The following is an 18,043-nucleotide window of genomic DNA, read 5'->3' on the forward strand; positions in this document are numbered from 1 at the left end:
GGACTGCAGATGGGCAGGCTTACCTATGCTGCAGCTCTCTGACAGGTGGGGCCGCTGCGCCTCCAGGTTTCTGTAGGATGAGATGAGAGGGCAGGAGCCTGGTGAACTCAGGGCCTGGCAATGTGCCCCCACCCCGGGCAGCTTGGGTCTCCTGCCGCCCCCCCTCCCCGCCCCTCCTGGAGGCCAGCGGCACAGTGTCCCCTGCCTGCCTGGAGGAGCAGCCTGTCCTGGAGCATGGCCCAGGCTGTCAGTGGGCAGGGAAGAGGGGACAGCAGCAATTCTCCCTAAGATGCTGCAGACAGCATCGGGACACGGGAATACCCTTGCAGGAATTCATGGGGTGAAATCTACTGGTGAGAAATTGCCGCTCGTGAAATGCCGGGGTTCCAGTGTTCTCCCCTGGGGCGTAGGCAACCGGAATCCACGGCTGAGCGCAGGCTTGTCCCCTGCCTTCCTGTTGTACTCACAGCATGGGGATCTGGGGCAGGCTGTTCCGCTTCTCACCATCTGGGGAGAGGGCAGAAAGAGGGGGAGCTGGAGCCAGGGACACAGGGTCCTGGGTGGATGGCTGACCTCACTGCTCCTAGGAGCCAACACAGGGGGACCCCTTCCCGCCATTCTGTAGCCTCTGAAAGTCGGAGTGGAAGCTAGCCTGAATTCGAGTCCTCTTAGTAGAAGAAATTCTCAAGTTTCTTTCTGCCACCACCCACATGTTCCAACTCGGACCCCTGCCTCCTGATGCCATCCCAAAATAGACACATCTACACAGGAGGGACCAGTTGTGTTCTAGCATGAGCTTTGCTCTTCCATGGGCTACAAACACCTCTGCTCCAGAAGCCAACCCCCACTCTGCCTTTTGCCAGGGCCCACAGCTAGGACCCAGGATGGGGCCACAGGGAGCATCGGGCAGGGCTTGGGGAGCCCCTCCTCACCCTTCCAGAGCCTCTTGGTTCACATATGGCTCAATGGGTTAGCTTTCCCCTGCTCTGCCTCTGGGGCCTTGTGCCACATCTGCCCATTGGGTCAGTTTGCCTTTAAGTGGAAACTCACCTTTCTTGGGATGAATGATGAGAGAGCCTTTGTGCTCCCCCTGCAGCCGGCAGTAACCGTCCACCAGGTCAGCCATGTTCTCGGCCTCTGCCAGAGAGGAGGTTTTGATGGACAAGGACTGCAGAGAAGAGACCAGCCAAGGATGAGACCCGAGAGCCGTGGCTAGAGTCTGTCCCACAGGACTGGAAGAAGGAGCAGACGATGCCACCCATCCCCTGCCTGGGAACCCATCGGCACCTCTCCTGGGGCTGGGCGTGCATTCCCCACAGCCACCAGGGGGCGCACTTGTCACCCCTCCCCGCCGGTTGCCCTAAACCCTGGAAGGCCACTTTGAGCTAAGACTCATTTTGGTCTCTGAGTGCAGAGCACAATGCCTTGTACCTAGTAGGTGCTCAATAGGTAAGAGCAGAAACTCGGAGTGGGCAGGACGGACTGATGAAAGGGGAGGTAGACAATCAGTCTCCAGTCTGAGTTCTCTCCGATTTTTCCACCCACAAAAAGCCCAGGTCCCCAGAGGTCCTGTTACTGAGGCATCATTCACTTTTTCAGAGTTAGACCTCTGATTGGTACTTTGATTTCTGGTCACTTCATGCGCCCTAAAAACTCCCCCTACTTATCTCTCAACATTTTTATTTAGATAGCTTGGCTTCCTGATACATTTCCCTTATAATTTTATTGTCAACCTGGTATCTTGTCTGAGAAATAGGTGCAGTTTTCTTAGCAAGATCCCAGAAGCCAGGAGGGCCTAAGCAAGAAATCCTGCCCTGCAGTTGCATGCCCTCGTTCCAGAGCTTCCAGGTGCCCAGAGATGCTCACCTGGGGGGCGCCTTCAATACCCAGCTGCAGTATTGCCTGGCCCTCCTCCAGAGGGAGGCACCTGATGGACTTGATCTGCTTGAATTCGGCCAGGCAGGTGGGCTGTGAGAAAGAAGGGGGCCTTTCAGCCTATCCCGCTCCAGGGGTGAGGCCGTGAAGATTGGTCAGTCTTGGGGGAGGGGTTGCAAGGAAGACCTGAGAGCCTTTCAGTGCGATGAAGAGAGAACCAAAGACAATTAAGACTGAAAGGATCATCTAGTCTAAGCTCCTCACTTTGCAGAAGAGGAGTTTAGAGAGCTAAGACTTGCCCGAGATCATACGCCACATTGGTGATAGAGCCCAGGTCTTTTGACTTCCAGGGGAATGATCGCCCCATCTTGCCATTGCACGAGTAACTCTCTTATCTGAGCCAGAAGAGCAATGATACTGTCCTTCTGTCTTCTCTTCCTGCCAAACCATCCCTACCCCCCAGCCTCTGTGCAGGGGTTAATAGTCAAAGGGAAATAAAGAACCATCTGCCCCATGCTCCAAACACTTTCTCTATGGCTACTCATACCAAGGGCCTCTCTGTTCTCAGTAAGGGGCATGAACAACTGATAAGCAGGACAAGGCAGGAGGCAGCAGAGAGGGGAAGACTGCTTAGCCTTCTAGTCTTCGAGGCCAGGTGCAGTCTCTGCCCACCCCTCCCCACCCCCGGTGTCTCTACCTTTGCATCTTGACTTGTCAGCTGGCGGATGCCCTTAGGGCCGATGACTAGGTCCACAGTAATGTTCCATCCTTGCTGGAATAAAAGGAGAGAGAGGACTGTTGGTTCAGTTCAGTCTCCCTCATATTTCAGAAATTTCAAAACAAGCTCACTAAGTTAGACACAGGCCACTGTCTCCTGGGCCCTCCAGCTCCTTCAGTCTTAAAGCCCTGCCAGACAGATTACCCTCCTCCCAAAACCCTGCCTACTCTGCCCACCTCCAAGATCTCTAGCCCGGATTTCAGTTCCCTTCCTCAGGCAAGTAGATTAACATTAGTTGGCATTGGAGGGTATGCTGGTGAGGCCCAGCTGCCCAAGGATCTTTGCTTTGTGGGCTGCTATGAGCAACCACACCCCTTCTTGGCCCCCCACATTGGCCTCCTGGGCCCATTCCCCAAGAGGCCTGGAATTCAGGTCAGGGAGAGAATAAAGATGATGGTCATTACAATGAGTTCACAGCGATAGGTCTCCTGGTCGATGTTGGCAAAGCCTGCGAGGGTGTTGAAGAACTTCATGACGCACTCCTCCTCCCTGAGCGATGCATACTGCTGGAACGTCTGCTGGATCATCTTCCGGAACTGCTTGGGCTGGAGGGGGATGGTCACTGGTGAGTGGGCCCTGCTCCAAGCTCAGATTCCTTCTTTCATCTCATCAGAGCCACTCTGCTGCCAGCGGATGGTCCTCAGGCCTTCGCCATGAGAGCAGCAGCCATCTCTTACCTAAAGCACCCACCTACTATCTCAAGGGAGGCTCACCATAGCCCTGGTAGGGAAGTATGGAAAGTAGCATCCCCAGGCCACAAAGCTAATTGGCCTCCGATGTGGAAATGGAGCCAGGTTTCCTAATTGCTAGCCACAGAAAGGGCCTGCTAGATGTTTTTAATCATGCAATGCCCAGATTGTCCAAGACAGCACAGATGCCCTGGCTTTCCCAAGGATCCCCAGCCCAATGCCATTAGCTCCAGTCCAGGAGGCCAGCACAAAGGGGGTCTCTCTGGGCTCCTTGCCCAGTGGTTTCCTTACCTTTAAGTTCTCCTGCATCTGCTTTGGGAAAAATAGGTCCAGTCCCACTTCCTTCCTGAAAGAATGGGTGGGGGGGAGTGACATTTGATCCTTGCCTCCTCATCCCCAACCTAGGACTTCAGGCTAATGAGGAAGAGGCAAGATGGCTTGAGGACCAAGGAGATGGGTCCTGCCTGGCTCTGGTCTTGAGGTAAATGAGGTAGGGATTGAGTAGGAAAAGCAGAACACAAAGAAGGATGGGAAAGGCAAGGGCCAGTGTCAGAACTTACTCCAGGAGCTCAAAGTTGGACTTTTTGTCAAGTGCATTGTGAGGCATGTCCTTGAAGAACCGCCTGCAGAGAGAAAAATCATGAATAGGTTGATGTTTGGAGAACAAGACTGTTAGACTGGGGTCACCCAATGCCACACATTGGCCTGAAGCTCCTTAACCCTTCCAAATGTGGTAGCCAGTGGAAGGGAGAATATTAAAAAATTTTTGACATTTACAAAATTACGAGGAAAAAGAAAACCCACAGGTTTCATTCCTAGGAAGGACTCCAACTCTGTGCTTTGGGAGGCCCAGTTCTGGGACTGCTCAGTTTTAGGGCAGAGGAAGAAGATGGCAGTTCTATTTGTGGCCTCTAAAAATGAATGACCCAAGGCAGCCAATACTGATTGTTGGAAGGCCTAGCATTTAGTAGCTTGAGTATACGGCCCCATAATGGTCCAGTTCAGTGGTTCTCGGAGCAGAGGCAATTTTATACCTCCCACTCCTGCCTGGAAATATTTGGCAGTTTCTGGAAATCTTTAGTTGTTACATCTGGTTAGGAGGAAGATGGTCCCACCAGCATCTAGTGTGCAGAGCCCAGGGCTGCTGTTAAATATCCTACAATTCACAGGATGGTCCCCCAACCAAAGAATTATCCAGCCCCAAATGTCCCTTTGCTGAGATGGAGAAACCCTGGGACTTTGATCCAAGGAGAGAACTCAGGAATCTGGGAGGAATGCTCTTCCTTGACCCACTTCTCTCTAGCGGGTATCTGACAGAGTGAGATAGCAGATCCTGGAGGAGCATGGGAGCTGATGAAGGCAGGCCTGCATTCTGGAAACCAAACAACAGGTCAGCAGGGATGATATTCACTTGTAGGACATGAGGAGCCGACCCAGGATTCTCCCCTGGATGGATGGTCCTTCTCCTCCTACTTCTACCTGAAAGTGCTTAAGATCCCAAATTTTCACATGGCCAATCATGGCAGCTTTAGAAAGCTTTTTTTTTCTAATCCAGTGTTACCTGCTTGCCCCCCAGGTTCACAGAAAACCTCAAGAGCATGCCTGTGGTGTGTTGATTACAGACAACATGGCCTCCAGCAATTCCCGCTGGCTTGCGGGAGCTGCAAAATGTCCTCCTAGGGAACTGAACAAATTGGCTTGCTGTACGCACTTACTTAATTCTAAAAGAATAAATGTTGGCAAGTGCCCATCAGGAAAGAGGGTTTTAGATCTTTCAGCATCATCCATTCATTCAAATAAATACTGCACTCTCATTCTGTGCCAGGAGTATGAGATGCCAATGCCGACTTCAAGGATTTGATAGGATTTCGCAATCTAGTGCATGCCAGCCAATGGCTGCCTGACAGAGTGAAGCATAGGTACAGCAGATCCATGCAGGGTAGGGAAGGTGGGGTGAGCATGAGGAAAGGGAGACTTCAAGATGGAAAGACCCTTGGGCTGGCTCAGTGGGAAGAACCTATGGCCACTATGGTGCTTGTCATGGACGCTTCACAGGCATCCTCTGAGGTTTTCTATGAACACAGAGGGCTAGCAGGCAACATTGGCTCAGAAAACTTTCTAAAGATGCAGAATAAAGAGTTTACCAGGTTGAAAAGGGAACGAGAAGAGTACGCCACACAGTGGGATCTGCTTCCCAATCCCCAATGACAGCGGTCTCTTAACATCCCTCCTGGCTTATGGCAATTGAGTGAATGAATAAGCTTTGAGACTGGGGATGGATGAAGGAGTTCTGAAGATGAGAATATTTAAATAAGCCTTAGTTTAAAAAAATTGGGATTAGCTAAATGGAAGGGGAAATAAATTTTGAAATGAACAGTGAGGAATTAAAGTACATGAAAAATAATAGCAATGTTAGAATGATGGAGGTGTTGGTACATGGAAAAATGTTTTCTTAGAAAAGGGAAGCTTCGGGGCACCTGGGTGGTGCAGTTAGTTTGTGTCTGGCTCAGGTTGTGATCTCAGGGTTGGGGGATCTAGCCCTGTGTCGGGCTCCATGCTCAGTGTGGAATTTGCTTAAAAAATTCTCTCTCCCTCTGCCCCTCCTCTCTCTCTCTCTCTCTCTCTCTGCCTCTGGAATAAATAAATAAATCTAAAAAAAAAAAAAAAAAAACCTAGGAAACTCGGGAGCACACTTAGGTCATTTCCATCTCCTGCAATCCAACCACTCCCTCTATCACTGGTTGCCCTTGAAGATCAGTTACCATGTTGCTTTTGACAAAGGTACCCAATCACTTGATGTGTCATGATCTGTGTGTCTCTAACATTTGGAGCAGTGGAACATCTTTGGGATGACTGAGAGGACCAGTCACCATTGCTTATCGTATGTACCAGTGTCCCCAGAGACTGGGCATCACAGTCTTCTGTGCTGAGTCCCATCTCAGCTGCTGTCAGTGAACACCCAATAGTCTCCAACCTGCCCCAGTGCCATCATTGAATAAGGCTGCACCTTCTAGAGAGGCCCTGGTGTTTGGCTGGTTCTGTGAAGCCTAGGTCTGCCATTCTGACTAGCTAACACTTGGTGGAAAGCTAGGCATGGGCAGGCACAGGCCCATAACTGATGCCCAGGTAAAACCAGCAGAAAGTAAAGAAGCATCTATGTAAAATCCAGTTGGCTCTGTTTTTCTTCTAAAAAGCAATAGAATAAGTTGCTCATTATCAACATTTATAAATTAACTATGAGACAAAATGCCTTTTGAAGCAAGCTGAGTGTTCTTTCTTGAATCTTTACTTATTACCAGTTACTATTCAACCACTATTAGTGTACACTTTCACTCTGAGCTTTTAGGTCAGAGTGTTCAGAGGCTCTGCTGGGAGGGGGCAGTGGTCCTGGGTGTCTCAGGTGAAGGGGAAGCTGCGTGGTTCCTCACACTGGGAAGGTATTAACTTCTAGCATGTGAATCTTAAAAAAAAAAAAAAAAAGGAATGCCTGGGTGGCTCAGTGGTTGAGTGACTGCCTTCGCTCAGGTCATGATCCTAGGGTTTGGGATCGAGTCCTGCTTCAGGTTCCCCGTGAGGAGCCTGCTTTTCCCTCTGCCTATGTCTCTGCTTCTCTGTGTGTGTGTGTGTGTCTTTCATGAATAAATAAATCAATCTTAAAAAAAAAAACTGCTAGCATGTGGCCCAAGAACTTCACATTTTAATTTAGAGGGGGAAATATAAATTAAGTATTTGGCATTTACAAAGGACTTCCAAGAAATCAATAAAAAATTAATTAGGTATGATTCCAAGTATATGGTGTTCTGAAAAAGGCAAAATATGGTGATAGTAAAAATGTGAGTAGTTGCCAGAGGTTGTAGGGGTAATGAGCAGATAGGGAAGAGAGGATTTAGGGTGGTGAAGCTATTCTATGTGACACTGCAATGGGGGCTACATGACGGCATAGCCTTATCAAAACCCATAGAATACACAACATCAAGAATAAGCCCCAATGTAAACTATGGACTTTGGGTAATAATCATGTATTGATGTAGGTTCATTGATTGTAACAAATGTACCATGCTGGTGGGAGTGCTGATAGATAGTGGGGAGATCGCACAGTGTAGGGCAGGTGGCATATGGGAAACTTCTATACTTTCCTCTCAATTTTGCTTTGAATTTAAAACTATCCTTAAAAAAAAGGTCTATTAAAATAAATAAATAATGAATAAAGGTAAAGAAAAAAAGTCATGTAAGGGTAAAGAAAAAAAAGTCATACAAACAATACAAGCAATAAATAATTACTAAATATTCTGTTCCTATCACTATAAGTACTTTAAATACATTAGCTCATTTGTTCCTTATAATAATCCTATAGGGTCACTACTATTATCATCATTCCCATTTTACTGATGAAAGAAATGATGGATATGACAAATGGTGAAACTGAAAAGTACTCTGGTCGAGAAAGTGCTAGGCACAGCTTTGACCACGCCACCCTCCTCCACCCCGAATGCTTCCACGACCAAGAATAAGGCCTATTTCTTAGACTGTCATTCAAAGTCTTCCACAATCTGGTCCTCCTTTGCTTACTCCCACTACCGTCCAGTCTGTTCTTTTCTTTCCACTGATCCCTGAGTCCGGAATGAACTGTCTTTCACTCCCAGCTCCCCCCATCATCTCCCAAAGGGATGTATCCTCCTTCCTGAGACGTTCAGATCCCCTCTTCCTGATTCTTCAGGAAGGATTAAGGGCTTCTAGAAGTGTGTGAGTTTGGCACATGTTTCATTCTGCCTTGTATTATAAGCAACCGTGGACACACCTGTCACCTCCCAGACCCAGAAGTTTGAGGGAAGCTCTGCAAGACTTTCTAATTCTATGAATTTTTATCGGTGCCTATTGCAGCTGAGGACATAGCAGTGAACAACAAGGATGAAGACCCAACATTCAAATATCTCCCAGGACCTTGCCTAGGGCTCAAAGAAACATTTACTGAATCACTTGAATGGTGGATAGGCATAGAAACATTTACTGAATCACTTGAATGGTGGATAGGATAGGCAGCCTAGAGGCAAGAGCAGTGGGGGACACTGACCAGAGATAGGACTGGCCTTTCTATTCTAAGGACCAGTTGGTGAGCACCTTACCTTCTAGTCATCATTCATCCATTGTTCCCCCCACCTCCCCCACATACTTACTCTTGTTTCCCACCCTGGAAGCAATTCTGAGCTGGCCAAGAACTCTAGTCCCTGGAGGGGCCTCAAGTCCACATACCTGAGCTCCAGACAGCCTAGCTGCAGGGCCATGCCCTCGCTGACCTTGCTGGCATAGCGTTGCATGTAGTCATTCCGTAGCTGGTGGAGAGAAAGGCCAAGGTTGAGAGTCATGCCCTCCTTCCCTATGTCCCTGAACAGAGGCCCAGGAAGATGGGGGGTGCTTTGAACCCAATCCTGAAGCACTGAACTGTCTCTGTCTCCCATACCCCACCATACACAAACATGTAGCAGATGAAGAGCAGAGAGGGAGACTCCCCTCTGCTCTGCCTCTGCCTCCTTCTAGAGTCCTCTAGAATCATGCCTCCACAAGCCAAGGCCTTCAGGTTTTTGGAGGCACTTTCAGACACATTCTCTCATGGCTTTATGAGGCTAGAGCTCAGATTATCCTCTCCACTCTTCACTTTAGAGATAAAGAAACTGGAATTTGGGGATGAGCCAATCGTTTATTCAGTCTTGTTCGTAAGTAGTGGCAGATGTCATCCATTCTACAATCAAAGTCTGGCTTTGTGTCCAGCAAACCAGGAGGGAGCAGAGACCAGACAGATGATAGTGGCAGCAGACTCACGTGTCCTCAGCACTCACGGTGCCATGTCCTGTGCTAGGCATGCTAACGGCAGTACAGCCGGTGGCAGGTGACAGCAGCTCCAAACAGCTCATGAAAGCCAGTTATTAAATTTTCTGTAGTTTTGCAAGCCATATGATATCATACTGGTAGCTTAAAAAATGCCATAGTAGGGAAATATTTACACCATGGAAATTGGCACGTGCTATAAATCAGAGATTCTTTTCTTCGGAGAGGAGGTTCACCAGCACCCAGCTAATGATACCATTTGGTCCTCATAACAACCCTATAAAGTAAACGTTATTATTATCATCTCCATCTTTTGAAACAGGAAACAGCTTCAGGCAGGTAAATTAAGCCTAGGAGGATATGGGGTTAGTAGGTGGCAGAGCTGGGCTAGGAGCCAGGTGTGTCAGAGTCTGTTTGCTAAGACTACCACTCCTCTTTGGACCTGCTCTATCTGCTCACCACCAGGTCTCCTGGGCAGTAAAGAGCCACCAGCAAAGTCCAAAAGGACCTGTGCATTTGGGCGGGGTGAGCCAGCACTCAATTAGCCATGAGAGAACCAGGGTTGGAACCCCTGACCAAGGGACCAAGGCATGTGTGTCCCCAAAGAGAAGTTTCCTAGACTGGGACCTCCAAAATCTGGGCTCTGTCTTTCTATCTCCTCAGGAGAGGATGAGTAATAAAACCCTGGGGACAAGAAGATAAAATACTTCTACCTGTTGGTAAAAATACAGTAGCGTTGTCCTGTCTTCTTTTAGGCTTTCCATGAAGTCCTCTGGCAAGTAGCGGATTTGAAGATCATACCTGGGATAGGAAGTTCAGATTCTCTGGTTGACACAGGGAAGCTGGTCATGTAAGGGTCTGCCCATGAGGCCCATGGGCACCCATTCAGGACCTGCTTCCTCTTTCCCTCGTCTGTGGTCAGGTGGAGGACTGTGGAGGACCGTGGAGGACAGAGGGGTGGCCAGCAGGTAGTAGGCAACACTAGTCCTGACTCTCCAACTCTTCCTTTATCGTGGCAATTGCTTTCCTTAGGTTTGCAGATGAGCCCTTGACTTGGCTTCTCTATCCTCCCTGCCCTACTCTTCCTCCTTCTCCATAACACCAAGAACATCCTGTCTAGGGATGTTCCTGATATCTGCCCAGGGAAGGGGGTGCGCTGTGAGCCCATGTTAGGCCTTGGCCAATACATGCATTGGATGCTGTAAGAAGACTAAGCCTAAATGCCACTCAGATTTTCTAGAAGATTCTCAGGGGTTGGGAAGTGCTCCAAAGATGGACTTCCTAGGGCCTCCCCACTCCATACTCATCTCCCCCCATTCAAGAGCCCAGGGCTCTTCTCCTACCTCCACTCGGCTTCCACATGCAGACACTCGTACTTGTCCTGCACCTCACCCACTGTCATCTGCGGGTGCAACCAATGGATCTCATCCGACTTCATGTGCTTCAGCCTCAGCCCATAGCACTCAGCCAGCTGGATGTTGGGCCCGATCCGTCCGCTCAGCAGGATGGAGGCAATGACCTCCTGGGGAGGAGAACAGAGAGACACAATTCAGGGGTGCCCCCTTCTAGGCTGCCACGGTCCTCACACAGCCCCTGGAATATGATTCTCTAGGGTAGGGTTCCATCTTAACCTTTCATTTATCTCTGGTTCTCTAGCACTTAGCGCAAGGCTTAGTGCACAGTGGGCTGGATTTGATGAATGAATAATTTGGTAAAATGAGACCGAGAAACTGTGAGAGGAGAGAGTAGGAGCAAATGCAGCAAGGCAAAGAGCAGAGTCTTCTGCAGCCCACCCCAACTAAACTGATTAATAATTATGGAGCATTGGCCATGTAAAAACACCCTCTGAATGGTTTCCAATTTAACCAGCATTACCAAGGGTCTGTAGTAGGCACTCCAGGCATCTTGCATACATTATTTCATGGATCCATACAACACAGGGAAGTAGGTGTTACACCCCCTTTTGGCTCTGATGACCAGACTAATGTAGGTTACACAGCTTATGGAAGTAAGCTGGGGTTTTAAACCTGGGGCCAGTGGACTCTGAGGATTTCTACTAGGCCAAGCTGCTTTGCGGGGTGCTGTAGCTAGGCAAGGCAGAAGGATGAGATTCACATTAATGGAATTAAGTGGTGCAGTTTCCACATAAGAAGCATGGCCACAGGAAATTAAGTGTTAACGAGAAATTAAGAACCCTCCAATTCCTGCTTTCTTGTTGATCAGAAGTCGGCCTGCCCAGAGCCTGACGCCATAGTTTCCTGGCCTTGAGCCAGAGCTGGGTCAAGAAGAGGTCCACTGGGCAGCTGCCTGGAAATCCATCCATAAGGTCCCGCCTAGTTCTGAAATCACATCAGTTTCAGTTTAATTCAGGTTTCTTAGATGGTTACACACATGACTGGTGAATTGAGCCCACTCCCAATGGAGCAGAAAGTACCATCAAAGGCAAATTTTTTAAACTCTTCTTATTTTCACTAATAAAATGTTAAACTCATACTTAAATGGTACTGTTTTAAAGGAATACCAAATTACTGGGCTGGCTGGGCAACCCACATGCATTGATCCAGCTCTGCCTCCTGCCAGCCCTCTTCAACTCCATGCAGCAGTAAAACTAAAAGACACTAACCCTAAAAAGTCCCTTCTCCCTTAGGGAAACAAATGTCCATCAGAGCAGTCAACTCTTGGTCTGTGAGACAGATGGGGAAACTGAGGCACAGAAAGCACACATTAACCGTTGTAACAAATCAGTGCAGGGATCAGAACTGTGGTCTTGGGATGGGGAAGAAGGCTGTGACCAATGGGACCAACAGCAAGACAGACACAGACAAGAGGGAGAGCTTCATGGTTGTGAAGCTGACCATTTTGTCATTATTTCCACCCATTTCTCCTGCCCCGACCCTCTGTACTGCTCTGTCCACTCATATGATTATATTATCCAAAATACCCTTGTCACTTCTGAGCTCCACCTGGAGTCCCAGCCTCTGATGTTTTTAAATGGAGAGACTTCCCTGCCCCAAATGAAACTTACTGGCTTATGTCTAATTTCTCCAGGACTAGAATCCCTGTAATTACTGAAAATTTTAAATATGAATGAAGTACACTGAAGTCAAAGGAAAGAGTATAATAAATCCCGATGTACACATCACCCATATTCAACAATTATGAACACTCAACCATTCTTGCTTCATTCATTCTACCACTGACAACACCCCCCCCCACAACCGCAATTCAATTATTACCATTTTTTACAGTTCTTTTAAGGTAAAACTTATAGACATTAAGATGCAGACATTTTAGCTATACAGTTTGTGTGTAATCTGCATGCCAATAATTAAGATACAGAACTTTTCAAGATAGCCAGAAAGTTTCCTTATACTCCTCCTCAGTCAACCCTAATGTCCATGCCCACCCCAACTCCAGGCAACTAGGTTTTCATCCCATTTTTGCCTAGTTTTGCCTGTTCTAGAACTTCATATAAATGGAAACATTTAGTATATATAATTCATTCCCCTGTTTCTAGATACCCGGGTTAATTCTTATTTTTTGCTACTGTGAATAAAAGTACTATGAACATTAATGGACAGGTCTTCTTGTGTACAAATGTTGTCATTTCCTTTGGACAAATATCTAGGAGTGGAAATTATTGTGTCAAAGGTAGATGTATGTTTAACTTTATAAGAAACTGCTAAGACCATTCCATTGTACATTTCCACTGTGATATATGAGATGTCCATTATGCTACATCCATACCAACATTTGGTATTATGTCTTTTTAAGGGTTATGTATAGTATCTAATTGTGCTTTTAATTTGCATCTCTCTGATGACTAATGATATTGAGCATGTTTTCATCTGGCCATTCATGTATCTTCCTTTGTGAAGTATTTGTTCCACTCCTTTGTCCATTTTTCTGTGCTGTCTTTTTATTATTGGGCTGTAGGTGATCCTTATACATTCTAGATAAAAGTACTTTCTATGTGTTTTAAAAATATTTTCTCCAGGTCTGCACTGTGCCTATTAGTGAGTTCCTTGTCAGTTTCTTTTGGTAAAGCCTTACTTATCAAAATTTTTTTTTATGGTCAGTGCTTTCTGCATTGTGTCTAAGAAACCTTTGCCCGCCTCCATATCATGAAGATATTTTCCTATTTTCTTTTATAAACTTTATAGTTTTAACTTTTCTTTTAGGTCTGTGAACCATCTTGAATTAATTTTTCTGTATGGTGTGAGGTAGGGGTCAACATTTATTCTTTTTCTTTCTCATAAAGATCTATGGTTGTTCAGCAGTGGTTGTTGAATTTCATTTTCCAATTGAATCGTTTTGCTGCCTTTGTCAAAATCAACTGGCTAGTAAGTTTAGATTTAGTCCTAGACTCTCACTTCAGATCTATTGATCTTTGTTTATACTCTGTCAGTACCATACTGTCTGCATTATTGTAGCTTTAGAGGAGATCTTGATGTCAAATAGTATAAACCTTTTACCATCTCCTCTCCAAGATTATTGTGTTATTCTAGGTCTCTGCATTTCCATATACATTTTTGAATCACTTGTCACTTTCTATTTAAAATGCCTGCTGAGGGGATTCCTGGGTGGCTCAGGGGTTAAACGCCTGCCTTCTGCCCAGGGCATGATCCTGGAGTCCTGGGATCGAATCCCACATCGGGCTCCTTGCACGGAGCTTGCTTCTCTGTCTGGTTCTCTCTCTCTCTGTGTGTCTCTCATGAATAAGTAAATAAAATCTTAAAAAAATAAATAAAATGCCTGCTGAATCATGACTGAGATTGTGTGAAATCAATAGCTTAGTGGGGGGTAGCATGACATCTTAGTAGCTTGGAGTCTTCTAATCTGCAAATATATATCTCCACTTAATTTTACTCTTCTTTAATTTTTCTCAGCAGTGTTTTGCATTTTTTCAGTATGTAGTTTTGCAATCTTTTGTAACTTTACTCCTAAATAGCTTATGTATTTTGATGCTTCTGAAAATTAAAAAAAATTAAAACTAATTTTCTATTTTGGGGTTCACTCCATGGGGGGGGTCCCTCTTCTCCAGGATTTTCCTCAATATTTTGGCTGCTCAATCAACCCTAAATTCTATCCTTTGATGCCTCAAGCCAAGTGAGGCTGCAGCTTTCTGCCCTTCCCACCCCTCTCAGATTGGAAAGCGCCCTCAGGCAAAACGCCAGAAATTTGCAAATCTCATTCCTTACAGTTCTGCTCTCAAGAGCAGATTTCCCTCTAGTTTCTGCTGGTTATGATTACTGTCCCAGGCTTTCAAGATCATTTCCTTGTTATTTTGTCCAGATTTTATCATTGTTATCTGGAGGAAGATCAGTCCAGCTAAGGGATTCCACTATTTTTGAAATCTCTGTATAAAATGGTGAAAAAATGAATAACATCAAACAAATGAATAAAAAAAATAAAATAAATGAATAAACCCATATTTTCTGCAAATAGAAGAGGGTTAGGAGGCAGAGAGCTACCTTTAGAGCTCCAGTGGAAATTTTTGTGCTTTTGTAAAAACAAAGAAAGCTTTGGAAAAACAAACAAACAAACAAACCCTGCTGTCCTCTTCTACCTTTTTGTCTCTTTTACTTTTCCCTCCTCTTGGAGTATGTGGTATGGCCAAGGCCAAAGGTGGGAGGCTGAGGGATTGGCAGTGGCTGCAAAGCCAGGAACAGAGCAAAGGAGGAGGTGGGGCCAGGAGCAGAGATGCTAGAGAGGTGAAGACAAAGTTTACCTACAGGGGGATCCAGCAAAAGAGTAAATATATTAAAGATAATGGGAAATGAGCTTCTTGATGATGGAGAACATACTCAAAATATGGAGAGGAGAAAGCTCGAGTGGATCCTTAGGTGAGGGATTAGAATTGGAAGTATTGGTGAGTACTCAAGGTTTTACAGGGCTGAAGAGGGAGAAGGCGTGGGAGCCCAGGAGCACACAGGAGTTGTGAGCATGTGCCACTGAGAGCCCTATGTGTACTGAAAGAGCCTGAGGTCAATGGCATCCAGATGGTCATTGTATACCAAACACTGGGTCTTAGTTTCCAAATACCTTTCTCCACTAAAAGGACTGGGACAGGGTGGCGGGAGGGGCAGGTGAGGGGGTGTGCTCCTGGCTGGCTCAGTTGGTTAAACATCTGACTCTTAATCTTGGCTCAGGTCATGATCTCAGGGTTGGTGAGATAAAGCCACACTTTTGGGTTCCATGCTCAGTAGGGAGCATGCTCCATCCCTCTGCGTGCTTTCTCTCTCTCTCTCTCTTTCTCATAAATAAATAAATAAATAAATAAATAAATAAATAAATAAATCCAGGGATCCTTAGACAAATGGCTGATTCCAGGGCTGGGGCAAAGAAAGTACAAGAATATCTTTTTGTCCTAGAAAAAAGGGAAGTATTCAGAGAATGTTGGGATATATAACAAAGAAACAGTATTAGCCTAAAGGGGCTGGCATAAGACAGATCTGGGACACTTAAGTATAAAAATATATAGTGATAGAAATACATAGGGAACAAACTGAGGGTTGCTGGAGGGGAGGGTGGTGGGAAGATGGGATAACTAGGTGATGGACATTAAGGAAGGCACTTGATATAATGAGCACTAGATGTTATATAAGACTGATGAATCACTAAAATCTACCTCTGAAACTAGTAACACTCTATTTGTTAATTAACTGAATTTAAATCTAAAAAGTAGTAAAAAAATTAAAAAAATTAAAAATAACACACACACACATAATGGATTACATTACATATATAATGGATTACATCCCGTTGAATAAAACAGAATCTGAGATAGACAAATAAACAAATGAGACAGAAAGGAATATTCTTCGTTACGGTAGAATGCCAACTAGTAAATGTAGTAGAAGAAAGAATGGAAACGGGAAACCAAAATTTGGCAACAAACTCAGTGTTGGTTGGTTCAGGCGTGATTCATCAATGGATGATAAAGCTGGAGGGTGGAGATCTGATGATGAATAGGATATTGACATAGTCTCAGCATATCTTCCCTCAGATTCTAGTCATATATATGTCTGTGTGTGTGTGTATATATGATATACATATGTGTGTATAAATGATCAGGTCATCAAGGTTAATTAACATCATCAGTCATGGAACAGGTAAACAAAGCCATGCCTCCCACCTTGATGCACCAAGCAGAGCACAGCATTATTTCCGAAATATTCTTGCCAAGAGTTCTTGGCCAAGTCTAGTGATACAACCCAGGGTGAGGAATCTCTCCAGAGACCTATAGAATAAAAGGTCTGTATTCTTCTTTTTATTTTTTTTGGTAACTGTTACCTTTTTTAAAAAATTAAGGTATAATTAACATAGCATTATATTAGTTTCAGGATATAACATGATTCAGTGTTTGTTTACACTGAGAAATGATCACTACAATAAGTCTAGTTACCATACATCACTGCACATCATCAAACATTTTTTTCTTGTGACGAGAACTTTTAAGATTTAATCTCGTAGTGACTTTCAAATATACAACATTGTATTATGACTATAGTCACCATGCTGTACCTTACATCCTATGGCTTATTTATTTTATAAATGGAAGTTTGTACCTTTTGATCCCCTTTGGCCATTTTGCCCACTCCCTACCACATCTCCCCTCTGGCAATCATCTATCTGTTCTCCGTATCTATAAGCTTGGCTTTTTGTTGTGTTTTATTTTTCTGTTCATTTGTTAGATTGTACATAAGAGCAAAACCGTACAGTATTTGTCTTTGTCTGACTTATTTCACTTACTATAATACTCTCTAGCTCCATCCACATCATTGCAAATGATAATATTCCATTTTTTATGGCTGAGTGATACTCCACTGTGTATATACCACATCTTCTTTATCCATTCATCTGTGGATGGACACTTGGATTGCTTCCATAACTTGGCTATTGTAAACAACGCTGCCATGAACACAAGGATGAATATATCTCTTTGAATTAGTGTTTTCATTTTCTTCTGATAAATACCCAGAAGTGGAATTGCTGGATCATAGGGTAGCTCTATTTTTAACTTTTTGGGGAAGCTCTGCACTGTTTTTTCCAGAGTGGCTGTACCAGTTTGCTTTCCCACAAACAGTGTAAGAGGGTTCCCTTTTCACCATCTCCTTGAAAAGGCCTGCAGCCTTTCAGACTGAGGAACTCTTCTACACTGGAGGAGACCACAGAGACATGGTGACTCAATGGAATGTGTGCTCCTGGGCCAGATAGAAAAAACAGACACTGGAAGGACAGTTGGTAAAATCGGAATGGATATTCCAGTTCCGAGATAGTGTTATAGCAGTTTGGGCTTTCTCCTTTGATGGCTGCAGGCTAGGTCTGTAGGAGAGTGTCTTTGTGAGGGAATAAACACTGTAGTATTTAAGAAAAAAAAAACCCAAAAAACAAACAAACAAACAAAAAAAACCCCCAAAAAACACTGGAGTATTTTGCTTGATGGGGTGGTATTGCTGCAACTTACTTTCAAATAAATCAGAAAAAGAATAACGACAATGGACGTGTGTGCGAGCATGTGTACAGAGACAGAGCTACTAAATATGGCATTGATAGATCTGAACTGAAAGAGGACTTCACTATCTTCTTTTTAGCCTCAAATACTCTAATTAAGTCCTTTTTTCTAGCTGATCTCTCCCCTCCTTCTCTCCCCTCCCCCCCCAGCTTATCTCTTAACTCAGGCAAAAGACCCTATGGGCAAAGCATCCTGTGATGGGAATGGAAACTACCCCCTCAACCAATAGGACCTGCCCTGAGCTGACCCCAAGACAGTGATTTATCTGACCTTACCTGCTGACCTTGCCCCACATTTTCCTTACATCAACCTGGAAGTATTTTCAGCACTTTGGAGGCAGTCTTTGAGACACTAGTCTAT

The 18,043-nt window shown here is 45.3% G+C and overlaps 1 protein-coding gene across 3 annotated transcripts in view; it reads right to left on the reverse strand.

The window, feature by feature from the left end:
* PTK2B (protein tyrosine kinase 2 beta) overlaps positions 1–18,043 on the reverse strand; it is a 126,553-nt gene that overhangs the window by 23,714 nt on the left and 84,796 nt on the right. For all 3 annotated transcript variants that reach the window (XM_025463020.3, XM_025463018.3, XM_025463019.3), the window contains exons 3-13: positions 10,509–10,687; positions 9,879–9,966; positions 8,593–8,672; positions 3,903–3,965; positions 3,634–3,688; positions 3,058–3,198; positions 2,573–2,647; positions 1,867–1,968; positions 1,051–1,168; positions 468–507; positions 24–70 (exon numbers count right to left, since the gene is read on the reverse strand). In XM_025463020.3, the coding sequence (XP_025318805.1) occupies positions 24–70; positions 468–507; positions 1,051–1,168; positions 1,867–1,968; positions 2,573–2,647; positions 3,058–3,198; positions 3,634–3,688; positions 3,903–3,965; positions 8,593–8,672; positions 9,879–9,966; positions 10,509–10,687 (988 nt within the window). The remainder of the gene's footprint in view (positions 1–23; positions 71–467; positions 508–1,050; positions 1,169–1,866; positions 1,969–2,572; positions 2,648–3,057; positions 3,199–3,633; positions 3,689–3,902; positions 3,966–8,592; positions 8,673–9,878; positions 9,967–10,508; positions 10,688–18,043) is intronic.

This window comes from Canis lupus, chromosome 25 (assembly GCF_003254725.2).
Source record: "Canis lupus dingo isolate Sandy chromosome 25, ASM325472v2, whole genome shotgun sequence".
In the NCBI taxonomy this organism is placed as follows: domain Eukaryota; kingdom Metazoa; phylum Chordata; class Mammalia; order Carnivora; family Canidae; genus Canis; species Canis lupus.